This window comes from Lissotriton vulgaris, chromosome 4_1 (assembly GCF_964263255.1).
Source record: "Lissotriton vulgaris chromosome 4_1, aLisVul1.2, whole genome shotgun sequence".
In the NCBI taxonomy this organism is placed as follows: domain Eukaryota; kingdom Metazoa; phylum Chordata; class Amphibia; order Caudata; family Salamandridae; genus Lissotriton; species Lissotriton vulgaris.
In genome coordinates this window covers 1,749,783,666-1,749,798,310 of record NC_141691.1, presented here as the reverse complement: position 1 = coordinate 1,749,798,310, position 14,645 = coordinate 1,749,783,666, and the positions used below count along the sequence as shown (strand labels likewise).

Below are 14,645 nucleotides of genomic sequence, written 5' to 3'. Positions count from 1 at the left end.
TTCAGGACCATCAGATTTGTCTGATGGCAAATCATCTGGCCGGAGTTCTGAACGTACGTGCAGGCAGTCTCAGTCGGCAGTTCTTAGCCGACCATGAGTGGAGGCTTCATCCAGAGGTAGTTCGTCATGTCTTTCGGACGTGGGGAACTCCTCAGGTGGACCTGTTCGCCACTCACGAGAACATTCACTGCCCGTCATTCTGCAGACTCCAGTATCCGATGCAGGTAGCTTTGGGGGATGCGTTTCAGTTGAGTTGGGGCTTGCAACTCCTTTACGCGTTTCCTCCCATACCCTTGATTCCTCGGGTTTTGAGGAAGATTCGCCAAGACCGGGCCCAAGTCCTATTGATCGCCCCAAATTGTCCAAGAAGGGTGTGGTACACAGATCTTCTCCACCTCTCCTCGTGCTCCATCTCCCTCTCAGGGCAGACCTCCTCTCTCAGATGGAGGGGCAGGTCCTACATCCCCATCTCCAGAGCTTACACCTTCATGCCTGGAGATTGAACGGGGCAACCTGAATTCTTTTTCTCTCCCGCCTGACGTGGTGGATGTTATACTTTCAGCCAGACGGCTTTCCACCAAGTCAATTTATTCTTATAGGTGGTCCAAATTTGTTTTGTGGTGTAGGGAGAAATCTATTGACCCCTTAAGGGCCCGTTTGTCCAATATACTTCAGTTTGCTCCTTCTTTAGCACAGCAGGATTTTGCTGTGTCAACTGTAAAAGGTTATTTATCAGCCTTGTCGGCATTCCTTTGTTTGCCGGACCAGCTGTCTTTGTTTAAGTCACCTATTGTGGTACGTTTCATTAAGGTTCTTACCAACAAATTCCCTCCTGCTCCTTTTATTGTGCCTCAGTGGGACCTAAATCTTGTGTTAATCTACTTGATGGGTTCACCCTTTGAACCTTTCACAAGTGTCCAATGAGACTTCTGTCTTTTAAGACTGTTTTTCTTGTGGCAATTACCTCGGCAAGGAGGGTAAGTGAGCTGCAAGCTCTGAGTTCAAAACCCCCATTCTTGACTATTCATGCTGAAAGAATGGTACCCAGGACCAGGGCTGCTTTTCTGCCTAAGGTAGTAACTCCCTTCCAAGCAGCAGGAGCGGCTTCACCGACTGGACCCTAAGAGGGCGGTGAACTTCTATCTAGATAGGACTAAAGACTATCGTGTGGATGACCAGTTCTTTGTTGGATTTGCTGGTTGCAAGAAAGGAAGAGCGGTGCACAAGTGCACACTTTCAAGATGGATTATCTTGTGCATTAAGATCTGCTATGCCCTGGCTGGTAAGGATCCTCCAGAGGGTATAAGAGCTCACTCTACTAGAGCAAAGTCTTCTACATCTGCTTTTTCTAGGGGTGTACCTGTAGAGGACATTTGTAGAGCGGCAACTTGGGCCTCCCTCCACACTTTCGCGAAGCATTACTGCTTAGATTACGAAGTGAGGAGTGACGGCCACTTTGCGCGTTCTGTCCTTCAAGATTTTCTGTTATAAAAGTGTGGACACACTCCTCCGGGAGTGGGGACTGCTGTGGGATTCTATTCACAAGGTGAGTCATCAACTGGCAGATGTATCTATCAGAAGAAGAAGTTACTTACCTTCCGTAACGCTTTTTCCGTTGGATACAGTATCTGCCTGTGGATTCCTCACTTGCCCACCCGCCTCCCCACTGTCCACTCTTCTATACCTGCAAGTATTTATGTTGAATTTTACAATGGAAAGTTTAATTGTTTTTACCTTTTGATTTGTTTTCACACTATTTGTGTTGGTTTAAGTACTGCGTATTGTTTATATTATACTTGTTTATGTCCGTCTGTCCGTGTGCCTCGGGGGCACGGAAAAAAGGGGCGGAACTGACGTCATCACGCCGACAAGGCCCTATTATGGATTCAGTGACGTCAGCGGGGTCGCGAGCGGAGTCGTACCCTCTGTGACGTCGTCCATGACCTCTCCGGCTTGGAGAGCTACAAAAGTTTCCGAATGGCTGCTGCGCAGGGGATATTCACAAGGTGAGAAATCCACAGGCAGATACTGTATCCACCAGAAAAAGCGTTACCGAAGGTAAATAACTTGTTAATTTGGAACAATATGCTAAAAGACTAGGGGCCCGATATAGGTAAATCTTTTTTTACCACTTCATGAATACTGAATCATACCGAATCGGTATTTAAGAAGTGGTCAAAAAGAGAAGGGCAGATGTAGGTAATTTTATTTTAAAAATTACCGAATCGGAAGGAATCGGTATTTACCAATGCCCATTGATTCCTATGGGCATTGAAGCCCATAGGAATCAATGGGCATTACCGATTCGGTATTTACCAAATCGGTAAATACCGAATTTTGCAAGGGTGCAGGGGGTGTCACTTTGACACCCTCTAGCACCCTGAATTCAGGCTCGTGTGCCATGTGGCACACAGACATGCCCTAAGGGCATGTCTGTGTGTCACATGGCACTGGTGTGCATGCACACATGTGCATGCACACCTGTATTCGGTATTTTACCATCCAATAGGATTGGATGGTAAAATACCGAATCTGACTGGCCTGTGGGACTCAGAAGAGTCCCGCCTACATTAGGAAATTACCGATTCGGTAAAAATACTGATTCGGTATTTTACCGATTCGGTAAATTTACAGATTCGGTATATTTACCGAATCGGTAAAATGGCTCACCTACATCAGGAATGTCCATTTACCGGTCGGTAACGGCCGAAATCGGCCGTTACCGGTCGATAAATGGACACCTACATCGGGCCCCTAGGCGTCTAACCTAGACGGAGCCCTGACATCATGTATTCAAAAAGATTTTGGGCTGATGGAAGCAGGGGGTGACTGGATGAACACCTGGCAATCCATACTAAAGAACATACTATTGATACTGGTGACTAAATTACAGAAACCTCAAACCTATATAGCAATATCAACCAATACTCATCAATTAATTAAATCCAAGAGAGTATATTGCAGGATGGTGCAACATACACTAAAACTTCGTATGTCTAAGGATCGTGATCTTAGGTTGCATGACTTAAAGAGGGAATTTAAGAATACAAATAAAGTGGGATACAGAGGACAATGCTAATGCAAAACTACATCAATCTTTTTCAGTTCGGAACGAACTAGCTTATTGGTCCCCGGTGGGATATAGTACCGATTCATATAAGCAGCCAGATGATATGTTTATCCCAAGCAATAAATGGGAAACCTATATCAAAGCTCTGTATAAATCAACTATCATTTGTCACTATACACCGTCACATGTTGTTGGAATACTTCCGGATATAACCAAGAAAGAAATAACTTAACTAATAAAAAGTTTCCGCTCATCTAATGCATCTAGACCAAATGGTATCCGATAGATCTGGTCAAGTTAAACATAATCTTTTGGATCTCATTGTTAGAAAGGCTGTTCACACAGGTAACCAAGTCAGGGAAAGTTCTATCTTCCTGGAAAGGAGCGATTGCGCATCCGATATATAAGCGAGGTAAAGAATTGGACCCGATCAGCTATAGATAGCACTACTAGACTTCGAAGGGAAACTGTTTGCCAAACATCTTTAGAATAAACTGAGGCTCTGGGCAGAGGAAAAATGACCAATTCCAACAACAGAAACCGGATTTCGTCCAGGATGTTTAACAATTGATAACATCACGCTTTTTAACATCTACATGGCCCCACTGGAGGGGGAGGTCGCACCCTTTGGAGTGAAACTCGCAACGTACGCGGATGACACCCAATTGATTGTTTCGCTCTCGCTCGCAGAAAACCACGGTGAGAAGTTTGCCGCCTGCCTTACCAACATCATGGCATGGATGGCCAACTCAAGACTCAAGCTTAATGCCTCCAAAACCGAGGTGATGTTGCTGGGAAATCTCTGCACCTCCCTCCCCAAATGTATGTGGCCGGCCTGCTTAGGAGATCCTCCGACCCCGAAGGGATCCATAAAAAGTCTTGGCGTCTGGCGTCTGGCTTGAACCGGAGCTGTCGATGCACACTCAGGCGAAAAAAACCGCAGGGTGTTGCTATGGGCTGCTCCGCTCAATACGGAAAGTTATGCCCTTACTCCCACTAGACTCCAGGAAATTGCTGGTACAGGGCCTTATTTTGTCAAGACTGGATTATAACAACGCCCTTTTCCTGGCTGCACCAGAATACACCCTGAACGTGCTCCAGAGGGCACAGAATGCAGCCGCAAGACTGCTGACGAATACACCCAGAAGAACGTCAGCGAAACCGGCCTTGAAAGCACTCCATTGGCTGCCCATAAGAGCGAGAGTGAAATTCAAAGCGCTCTGTACAGTGTTCAGAGTCCTCCAAGGCACAGGCCCTCCGATCCTCAGAGATCTGATCCGCCCTTACAAATCATCACGAACGCTCCGCTCTGGCGAGGAAAACCTGGTAGCTATCCCGAGAGCAAAAAGAGCAAGGGCCGGAGGACGCCGCTTCTCAATAAATGCGGGCCAGCTATGGAACTCCCTCCCAACATCAATGAGGAAAGAACCTAACTTGACCAGATTCCGAAAATCTCTGAAAACGTTCCTTTTCCCCCAGAATGATTAACATCTCGGGATGCGGTTCAGAGGAGGTCTGTCTGTGTGTACACGTAGCGCTGGGACGCTCAAGGGCAGCCATGCGCTTTAGAAATTCTTTTTCATTCATCACAGCATTGGCCCTTCTTGGGAAAAAAGCACATTTGCAAAAAAGAACACTATCAGCTAGATTCATCAAAGTCCCGATTTGCGAGTCCTTAATAGCGATTATTAAGGAATCGCTATTAGGGACGTGCAAATCGGGATTCATGTAGAAATCGCAAAATAAATTGTGATTCCTACATCCTCCTTATTTGCGATTAGCAATAACTCCCCATTCATTCCTATGGGCCAAAGGCCAGGCCCATAGGAATGAATGGGGAGTTATTCCTTATTTGCGATTAGCAATTTGCTAATCGCAAATAAGGATGCGATCTCAAGGGTGCAGGGGTGTCCAAAGGACACCCTGTAGCACCCCTGAAATGTCAATTTACACTGATGTTGTGCACACACATGTCCAAAGGACATGTGTGTGTGTAACATGCAACTTAGAAAAATGCATTTAAATACATTTTTCTAAGTTTTCGCTATTTACCACGAGGTTTGACTTTGTGGTAAATAGCGCTCCTAAATTGCGAATTCGCAATTTTAAAATGTTTCATGAATAGCATTTAAGGAATCTCTAATAGAGATTCCTTAAATGCTAATCCTCGCAAATTTGTGAATTCTTTATTAGCGATTTTTGCATTTGAGATGATGAATCCCAAATGCAAAAATTGCACTCGCAAAGGGCCAGATTCTCAGAATCTGGCCCTTTTGCGAGCGCATTTCGCTTGATGAATCTGGCTGTTAATGCCTGTTTCATGGATTACTTAACAGCATTTGATAAGGTTAATCAGCAAAGGCTGTGAAACAAACTTATAGCATGGGAAATCGACCGAAACCTTTTGTATTTTATTATCGAACTACATTCCGAAACATGGCTAAAGGTAAAGCTAACAAATAACAATACACTTTCACCTAAATTTTGTACAGAAAATGACCATAACAAAGGTTGCATCCTTGCTCCGTTTTTATTATCTGTCTACATTGCTGATATGAATATGTAATTAAAGTCTGATCAGGGTATTCCTCCAAAGTTAAGAGATACAAAAATAACATATCTGGTATACGCAGATGACATAGTGATGCTGTCCCAGACACCGAAACGACTACATCATCAACTGAATCAACTACATACTTATAATATGGAAAATGGCCTAATAGCCAACATGTCCAGAACAAAAATCGTGACTTTTGGACAGCTAACAAAAGCTAGGGGGTGGGCATTAGGAGAAATCGATCAAAGTAGTGAACCAGTACGAATACCTTGGAGTAATTATTACTGATAGTAAGTTATTCTGGTCAAGCCACCTGGCCAGCAGAAAAATTAAATCAGCTGTAATTTCTAGATAAGTATTAAGATTCATGAATATGTTTGTAGGGAAAGCATTTAGCTCATCACTCAAAGCACTATATATGAAACTAGTTCCATATTTATTATATGCATCCCCAGTAATGAGTAACTAGGTTATCTTCAGCTTTAAAAAAACTTTCATGAAATGCGTACCCACTTTATTGCATTTAAGGTTGGCAACTCCTCGCTGTATTATGAGATTGGAACTCGGACTAAAGTCCTTGGTATCATTGCATTACATGAGTACTGTGAATTATATTGTCGAATAATCTAAGGCTGTTCCATCGTCACTGAAACATATAATATTTGAAGAGTTGGGAGACCTATATATAAAGATATAGAATTGCACGCTATATTGACAGGACTAGGATCTTATGACTTGCCTGACCTACAGGCTTTGGGGCAAATTACCTTTTCAGTCGGGAAAGATCTCATCCTACCAGGCAGGGAACCTTGAATCAGTCTCTAGCTGCAAAATACAACCATACGGATTTAATAATTGACAATTATACTGCACAGTGCCAAGAATATTTAAGTCCACATCTACCTGGCCATGTTAAAAAGAAATTTCTAAGATATAGACTGCTTTATGTTCCGATCTGGGAATTCAAAGGGAAATGGAACCCAGATCTTAAAGACAATACAGCCTCGAATCTCTTTTACACATTATATGTTTCTGCCCTAAACTGTTGTCTATATGGATAATATATTTTTGCTCCTTGTTTAAAAATGCTTAAATAAGAACAACTACAGATGCTGTTAGAAACTGTTTTAGGTTGAGAGAAGGTCGTGCAGTAATAATGATGTTGACATTTTTAGATCAGGCCTTTAAGAATTATCTGCGTAACTATCCGTATAGAAAGGGATGCAACAAAGAGTTTCGGAATTTCTTTTGGAGGCAAAGGGCCAGCTGCTTAGATGCAATGAATTGTGTGCGCTTTGCTCATTTGGCACATTAGCACTTTATTATATCAATAAAAGTAATAGACTGATATAAAGAAGGTCATTAATGCAGCAATAGATGGTTGAACAATATATGTAAATTACTGTAAAAGTTGGAACATAAACAACAGTTAATACTAGGAGGTGTATGTGTATTGAATGTAATTGCTGTAAACAAGATGCATTTGTTATGCACACTTGGCACACCAGCACTTTATTTTATCATTAAAAAGTAATAGACTGCAATAAGGATGATGGTAATGCAGTGGTAGATGGTTGAGTAATGTATGTAAAGTATTGTTGAAGTTGGAAAGATACAGAATCTCTTACTTTGAAGTGTATGTACTGAACTTGTAAGTTCTAATTGCAGAATCTTTATACAATACCATTTTTTTGATAAACACATTTTATTGACTTTACACAGAGCACCAGCGGAACTTCAGGAGTCCAGGATGACAAATAGTTGTTGACAATAATCAGGAAAGCCCAGAGGTCGTGAGCATACAGAATCAAAAAGACATAACTGCACATAATCAGCGAAACTATTAGACCATCTTTAACGATATATGCTATGATTCACATTTTTATTGTAATCAATTGATTAATTCAATAAACTATTTTACTACTACTACACAGTTAACAGTGTTCAACGTGCAGTGGTCAGGTTAAAGTTCTGGTATGTGGACTTAATCTTTTATCTATCAGAGATAAGTAGAATAAGTACCACTTAAATAAAACAATTACACAGGCAACCAGGCGACATTTCTAGGGTCCAGAATGGCCACATAAACTCAGCACAGCCTCAGACATAAACAGTAGGATATGCAGACGACAATTCATTCCTTCAATTAAAAATATCCCACGAACCTCTAAAGACAATATTGAGTTGGAGTGGGGTATCTTGATCAAATAGCACTGTAGTGATGGAAACGCCCCTCCAAATGCATACCAGGTTCGAGAAGTATGAAATCGTAAAGCTGCATGCCCCTGGCTGACAAAACAATAAACGATCAGTGGTTACCAGGTTAACATCAGCACCATGTAGTTAAATTCATTGGCAAGTTTTAAGTTGTTGTGAGTTGTGGTGATTAGCCACTCTGCTACCTGTACTTTCTCCTTTAGCTTTTTGTGAACTGCAATGGATTATCTTCCTTTTTGATACTAAGAGATGAAGACGGAATCAAATTGTCTATTTCCACCTTGTCGAACGTACAAATTCTGGTTGATCGTCTGTTCTCATTGTGACTCCTGTTTCTTATAACGTCGATGTGGTCCATGTCGGTGTTGACTATACAATTTGGAAAAACTGTGATTGCATGCATAATGAAAGTAATAATTGTATCCCCCCCCCCCCACTTTAGCACTTCACCAACCACCGCTGTCTCGTACCTCTTTTACTATTCAGGTCTCCCAAACAATCTTTTCTAAACCCTTCACTCTGACTGCCCCCCCCTCCACCTCCCCTTTACTCATCCCAAACCTCCTACTGCTATGAGCTCCCAAAAAAACCCTTTCTAGACCCTTCCTTCTTCTGTTTCTCCTCGATCCTTTTTCAATCCAACTAACAGAGTAACATTTCCACCACTCAAATTAATTTCAGACTTCCCTGTACTAATTCCTCACTAATCCTGTTTAGGTTTTGGAGTGGCGTGCTACCCACCGAAAAGCGCTTCAACACCTCATCAGGGGTAGCAAGTGCTATGTAAATGTAAACCCTTCCCTATCCCTCCACAATCTATTTTCAATTCAAATAACAAACTTGCATGTCCACCGCTCAAATTAATTTCATATCTCCCGATACTAATGCACCACTAATTCTTTGGGGAAAAGCGCTTCAACGCCTCAACAGGGATAATAAGAGCTATATAAATGCAATTATAATAACACGGATGTGAATTGGAGGTGGCATTGTTGCATACATGGAGACTTGGCTGTGGCGGTTTCCACAAATTGGAAGACTCGTTCTATATTTATTCCAAGCGTGCCAGCTTTAGGATTACCACTGAATTGTGTAAACAAAGAGACCCAATATTTCCAGACCTGTTCATCAGGTCATTAAAAAGTTTTCCACACAGCAGCCCCCCCAGAAATATAAAGAAACAGAGACCATTAAAGATACCTTCCATTCTATATAGTTGGTGGTAGTGACGCCAGCATGTGAATGAGACAGGATTTAGTGTCAGTGGATGAACTTCTATTCATGTGTGGAGGAAACGTAGGGGCACAAAAAGTAATCAAATCAGATGCAACCAAGGTTACTTTCTAACTTAAACGATCATCGAGATATCTTTAAGAGGCAAAGAAAAGGAACAAAGTGGTAGTGGAAACTTCTAGTAATTCAAGAAATGCATGCTCTTCAGAGAAATGTTTCCTCTGGGTCTGTTGCTTAAAAAGCCAACGAGTATTGTAGAGTGGGAATAGAGGAGCGAGCTAGAGAGGTTGAGATGAAGAAAGCCCTCCGAGTTTTACTTAGAACAATGATAGCAGATGCAAGGGCTTAAAGTCCCAGCTCGGCCATGGACCACGTGCATTGCAGGCAAGAGTATCCTCCTACGAACAGAGGTGCATGTGGGTGGGGACTACATATGAGAACCGAAAATGAGGGCTCCATTACGAGTTCCCTGGAGCTCTATCTCCCGGGAGAAGCTGCTCCACCGGTGCATCATTCTGGAACTGATGCTGTCAAGTCTGCAAACTATGGACCCAGTAGTCCTGGGCCTGGACTTCAGTATGGTGCTATGGGGGCGATCGGCCGTGGTTGTGTCCAGTCAGCACATGCACATATTGTTGCATGGGGTGAGTCGAAGAAGCTTCCCCCAGCTGAAATGAAAAGAAGAGTGCCCTCCCGAGGCCCTCGAAAGAAGCCACTGCAATATTTAGCATTTGCTCTGTGCAGGTGGTAAATCATTGCAGTTTTGGGACTGTTATTTCCCCCGAAAATGGGAAAACATGCTGAATTGGACTCAATATTTTTGGGTCTGTGTGTTATTCCCCATTCTGGAGGTGTGGGACGGGTGATAACTTGTATTTACATTGTTAATTCCACCCCCAGTTTCTACCATCAGCCATGAGGGGGAACATGTAATTGAAAATGGAGATTCGTCACTTACTTCTTTTCCTCATAAAGACTTGTGTTTTGCCTTGACTGTCTGTTCTCTTTCGGATTATGTCAAGAAAGGAAGAAATAAAGGTTTGCCCCAGGGTTTGGCTTCTGTTACTGCCTGTGAAGGTTGAACCATTTATGTGTGCTGGGCACTTGTCAAAGCTGTACAGAGCGCTGCAGTGGGATTGACACAGTTGTGCAATGTATATTTCCCACAGGTCGAGGCCCCCATCCAACGTCAGCCACGTGTCGCGCATATCTCAGTTGAGGGATGATTCTCTGAGTGTGGAGCCGAAGCCAACGGTGCAGGACATCAGAGAAGACCTGCTCTTGGTAAGTAGAACTTTAGACAGTGCCTAAGTGCGTGCTTGGGCCAGGTACAGCTTGTTCAGCACTTAACAACCACCTCTGGGGCAGCAGGCCACGTATGATACTCACAGTGTGATTTATAGGAGTCGTTTATCCAAAGTCTAGTTAAAAGGCCCTCGCCTGTGCCATGTGTAAAGTTTTATTAAACATTGGGCGAGTTAAGGCTTACTCATCTGAAAATGGAACTTTAAACACAGACTTTTTAGCATTGCTTTTTCTAAGCTTATTAAACAATGTACAGCTCTGGGCCTAGATCATAGAAATGGCTTAAGATTGTACATAGGCCATTTAGTTCCTAGAGCAGTCGTCATCATTTAGTACAATAATGCAGAGAGAATCAGTATGCTAGTCAATGTCGTACTTTGGAGGCTGCCACTGACCAAACGAGTACAGCACCTTGCTTGAAGGCAGCACACGCCATGTATTCGTGGCAAGCCAACTGACAACACATTATAATCACAATGTAACCAGTGTTTACCATTTATTAATGCATAAAATGTTCAAATCCTGAAAATTCATTAAAACAGTCAAGGCCCTCATTGCGAGTTGGCCTCTATTACACCCCTGCTGCTAACATTTTTATAGGATTGATTTTTATTATTCATGTACTATTGGTTATTTATTTGCTGCTATTTATGGCTGCTGTTGTCTTTTGCACTATTAGATACTATCTGCTGCTATTTATTAACCTAATCGCTTTACATTGTCACTTTAGTTCAAAGAAAAAATTGCAGTATTTGCTTGCAGTTGTACTATTTTTAAATGGAAAATGAGTTTTGAATTGTTGAGACGTGTATGATTTTATTGGATGTTTTTAACATGGTGTATCTTTTATGACCTTCTTCGGAAGGACGAATAAAGTAAGAATTGAATTGCATGAGACAATAGGTTTTACCACAAATATCAGAATTTATCAGGCTACTTGTAATGGCGGCCTAAGTGTTTTGAAGAAAAATAACCTACTTTCGGATTATTATTTAAAAAAATGGTGCTGTATCAAAGTCGCAAAACTGCTACAAATCTCTGCCCTTTGATGCGTCTCACAAGTCGAATTGCATTTCCTTTCATTTGGGTTCTTTGTTGTGATGTAGTGCGCTAATAATTTGCGAGTGGTTGCATTCAGCAAACTTGTGCACACTGTCTGCTTTTGCAATGTGTCATGTTTTCTACAATGTGCCCTGTTTGTTGGGTTTGCACTTGTTTCTTTCTGGGTTGTCCTGTGCGCAAGAGGTATGCATCACAGTTTCCTAGCTGAAGGGGAAAAGGAACATTGTAAGTGAAGTGTTTCAAAATCTGCCCTCAACAGTTCTGTTTTGAGGATTTGTTTGACTTTGTTAGTCCACTTAATCCTACATGCTCCTGAGCAAACTGCATGCGTTCATGGTCTTTACTTGTGTGAAGTCTGACCTCCTGCTGCTGGGAGTCCTTCCAGCGAGGGAGGCTTGGACAAAGGGTTTCCTGCCTTGGGAGGTGCGAGCACCACCCCAGACAGGATTTTGTGTATTGGGTAGGACTGGGCTGAATAGAATCAGACATGCCTGGGGCACACAAGGTGTCCTCGTGCATAAGCCAGTCCAAACCGGTGCTGGGGCTTTCCAGCCCCAGTCCTGGCGCGGAGCTGGACAAAGGAAAGGGGGTGTAACCGCCCCCCTTCCTGGTCCCACCCAGAGGAGGGACCTAGCAGGTGATCCACCCCTCAGATTGGGAATAAGAGTGGGAGCAGTGCTAGATCACCTCAGATCATCCTGAAATCAACTTGAAACTAAGAAGACGACTGGACTTCGACATTCTGCTGCACAGAAGACTGAAGAGCATCTCCCTTGTGGCCTAGGAGTGGCCACCCTGTGAACACAGGCACCATACAACAACTCGACGTCTGCTTTGCCGCCGCCTCCTGCCAGAGCCCGAGCCCAGAGTCCGACGAGACCCAGACTCCCAGACATCTCAGAGCCCGATCCACAGTGCCTGCAAAGAAGAGACCCGTGGAGGCACCGAGAGACGTGGGACCGGACATCTCGAAAGACCCCAGAGAAGCTGACTCCGCAGCACCCGAGGCTTCTCAAACCCGACGCTGTGCTCCTGGGTTTGAGAAGCCCCACCACTGAGCAGCATTTGCACCGAAGATCAGCCCCCCAGCATCTCCACGATCTGCATGGGGCCCTTTTGCACTTTGCCACTCGACGCGCCATCCCGGCCACTTGCCACGTGGCTCGCGGCCATCTTGGTGACGAAACCTACAATTTACAATGCGGGTCTGGTTGCTCCAGACTTGCCCTCGCTCCTGTAAAAAGGAGCACCCGCTCTGACCTTGCTGGTCCGAGTGATAAGCTTTCTTCACTTCCTGCGTGGCTTGCATTAGCCAAGGCCTGTTTGCTCCAATCAAGTTGCCGACACCGCCATCAGCTAGAGCCTTCGTGGGACAGCTCGTGATCGACTCCTGGACGTCCTCGACCTCTTCGTGTCCACGTGGCTGAGGAGACAGGCTACACCTCATCGCCTGTTTGCACCCGACATCGCCTGGTTCCATCCTGGTTCCACGGTAGTCACTGGCTAGTGACTTTGAACATTGTCCCCTCTGCTTTCAGGTCTTCACCACTTCAAATCTACCCTTGGATCCACCGGAACTCTTCTCGTCTCGACGCCTGCAGCATCTTCAACTCCAAGCACCATCGACCTGCGTGACGAAACCCGACACTACTTCGCACCTGTGCACCCGCTTCCTGTGGGTGAGGTAACTCAGCAACGCCGGTGTTCCTACACTGGTATAAACCTCTAGTGTCTAGGTCTTAAGTTTCATCCTTATAGGTCACTCGGAAGGTTCCTTAAACACTAACTTTGTAACTTTTACGCACCATTGACATTGCATTGGTGTATGCGTGCACTTTAAGCGCTGCACCCGAGTCCCGCGGGCCTTTCCCGACTTCTTCACTGTTAGTCCCGAACAGCTCCAGCGATTCCCAAGGCCCTAGGCCTACTTCCTTTCAGCTAGGTGGTTCTTATACCACTATTTTAGTATATGGTTTAGGTGGCCCCTAGGGCTCATCCATATTATGCAACTTTTGTGTATTTAAACTGTGTTTTGCTTTAACGCATTTGCTTCTGTGCTCATAAAGAGTATAGGGGAATTGTAGTGAATAAATATATATATATTTTCAATATATATCTGTGTGGTGTCCTTTCATTTGGTATTCAAGGGGATTGTGTATGGTAAAACAGCTTGCTTCACATGCCTTTACAGAGTTTAGCCTAAGACTGCTTTGTCCACGCTACTAGGATAGCTGGTCTATAAGGTTGACTTACAACCAATCATCATAAGGGTTGCTTGGCATGGTACAAGGTGATCACTAGAACTAATGAGCATCATATACCAGGCCAACTTCTCACAGTGATGAGCAACCAAAGCTTCCCAGAATTAGCACAAAGAACATAGCCACGTAGGGCTCCTTCTCGCCCCTCAGTGAAAACAACATCTACAAAACCCTTCTTTGCATTAACCCGTCTAATCACTTCAGCGACCCACTGCCACCGTCGGTCTTCAAAGATATCAGGGAGGCCCTCATGCCCCTCCGGACTAAATTTGTCAACGTCTCTTTATCTCAAGGCAATTTCACAGAATGCTTAGAAGCAGCTCAGGTTTCACCCATTCTAAAAAAAAAAAAACTGATTCGGACAGATCAGATATCAACCATCTCCAACATCCCTACTCTGGCTAAGCTCCTAGAAAAATGCGTCCAAGCGCAACTCTGCCCGCACATCGAGTCTTTCAGTCTCCTGGATCCAGGGGCGTAACTGGGGCTGAGGGGGCCCTCGCTGCAGGGGCCCCCTCAGCGCGGAGCCAGTAAGCACCACACATCTGTGACCGTTAGGGATTTTTTGATACGGGATTAATTAATAGGTAGGTCACGTAACTTAGGTTACGAAACGCTCACTCTAGACTAGACTTCATAAATTAAACGGGGAAGGCAGGGCCGCCCCGCGCTTTAGGGGCCCCCTCAGCAGAGCCTGCAAGCACTACACATCCGTGACCCTCCTTCTGGGATAGGTAAATAATTAATAGGTAGGGGGTTAACTGTTACATAACTTACGCTCACTCTAGACTTCAAAAAAATTAAATGGTAAAAAACATGGTAATGCCGTAATGGTGAGCAGTGCGCAGACGTCTCCGCCACCGCGTATGCGCAGTCCTACCCTTCACCCTTAGGGTGGGGCTGGTGACCAATTGTCATGCGCATTGCCGCTTGACTGGTG

General features: G+C 44.1%; 1 protein-coding gene across 1 annotated transcript in view; it reads left to right on the top strand.

Moving 5' to 3' along the window:
- RGS22 (regulator of G protein signaling 22) overlaps positions 1–14,645 on the top strand; it is a 1,820,811-nt gene that overhangs the window by 915,854 nt on the left and 890,312 nt on the right. Inside the window, exon 12 of the mRNA XM_086966055.1 lies at positions 10,247–10,361. Coding sequence (XP_086822181.1) covers positions 10,247–10,361 — 115 coding nt within the window. The remainder of the gene's footprint in view (positions 1–10,246; positions 10,362–14,645) is intronic.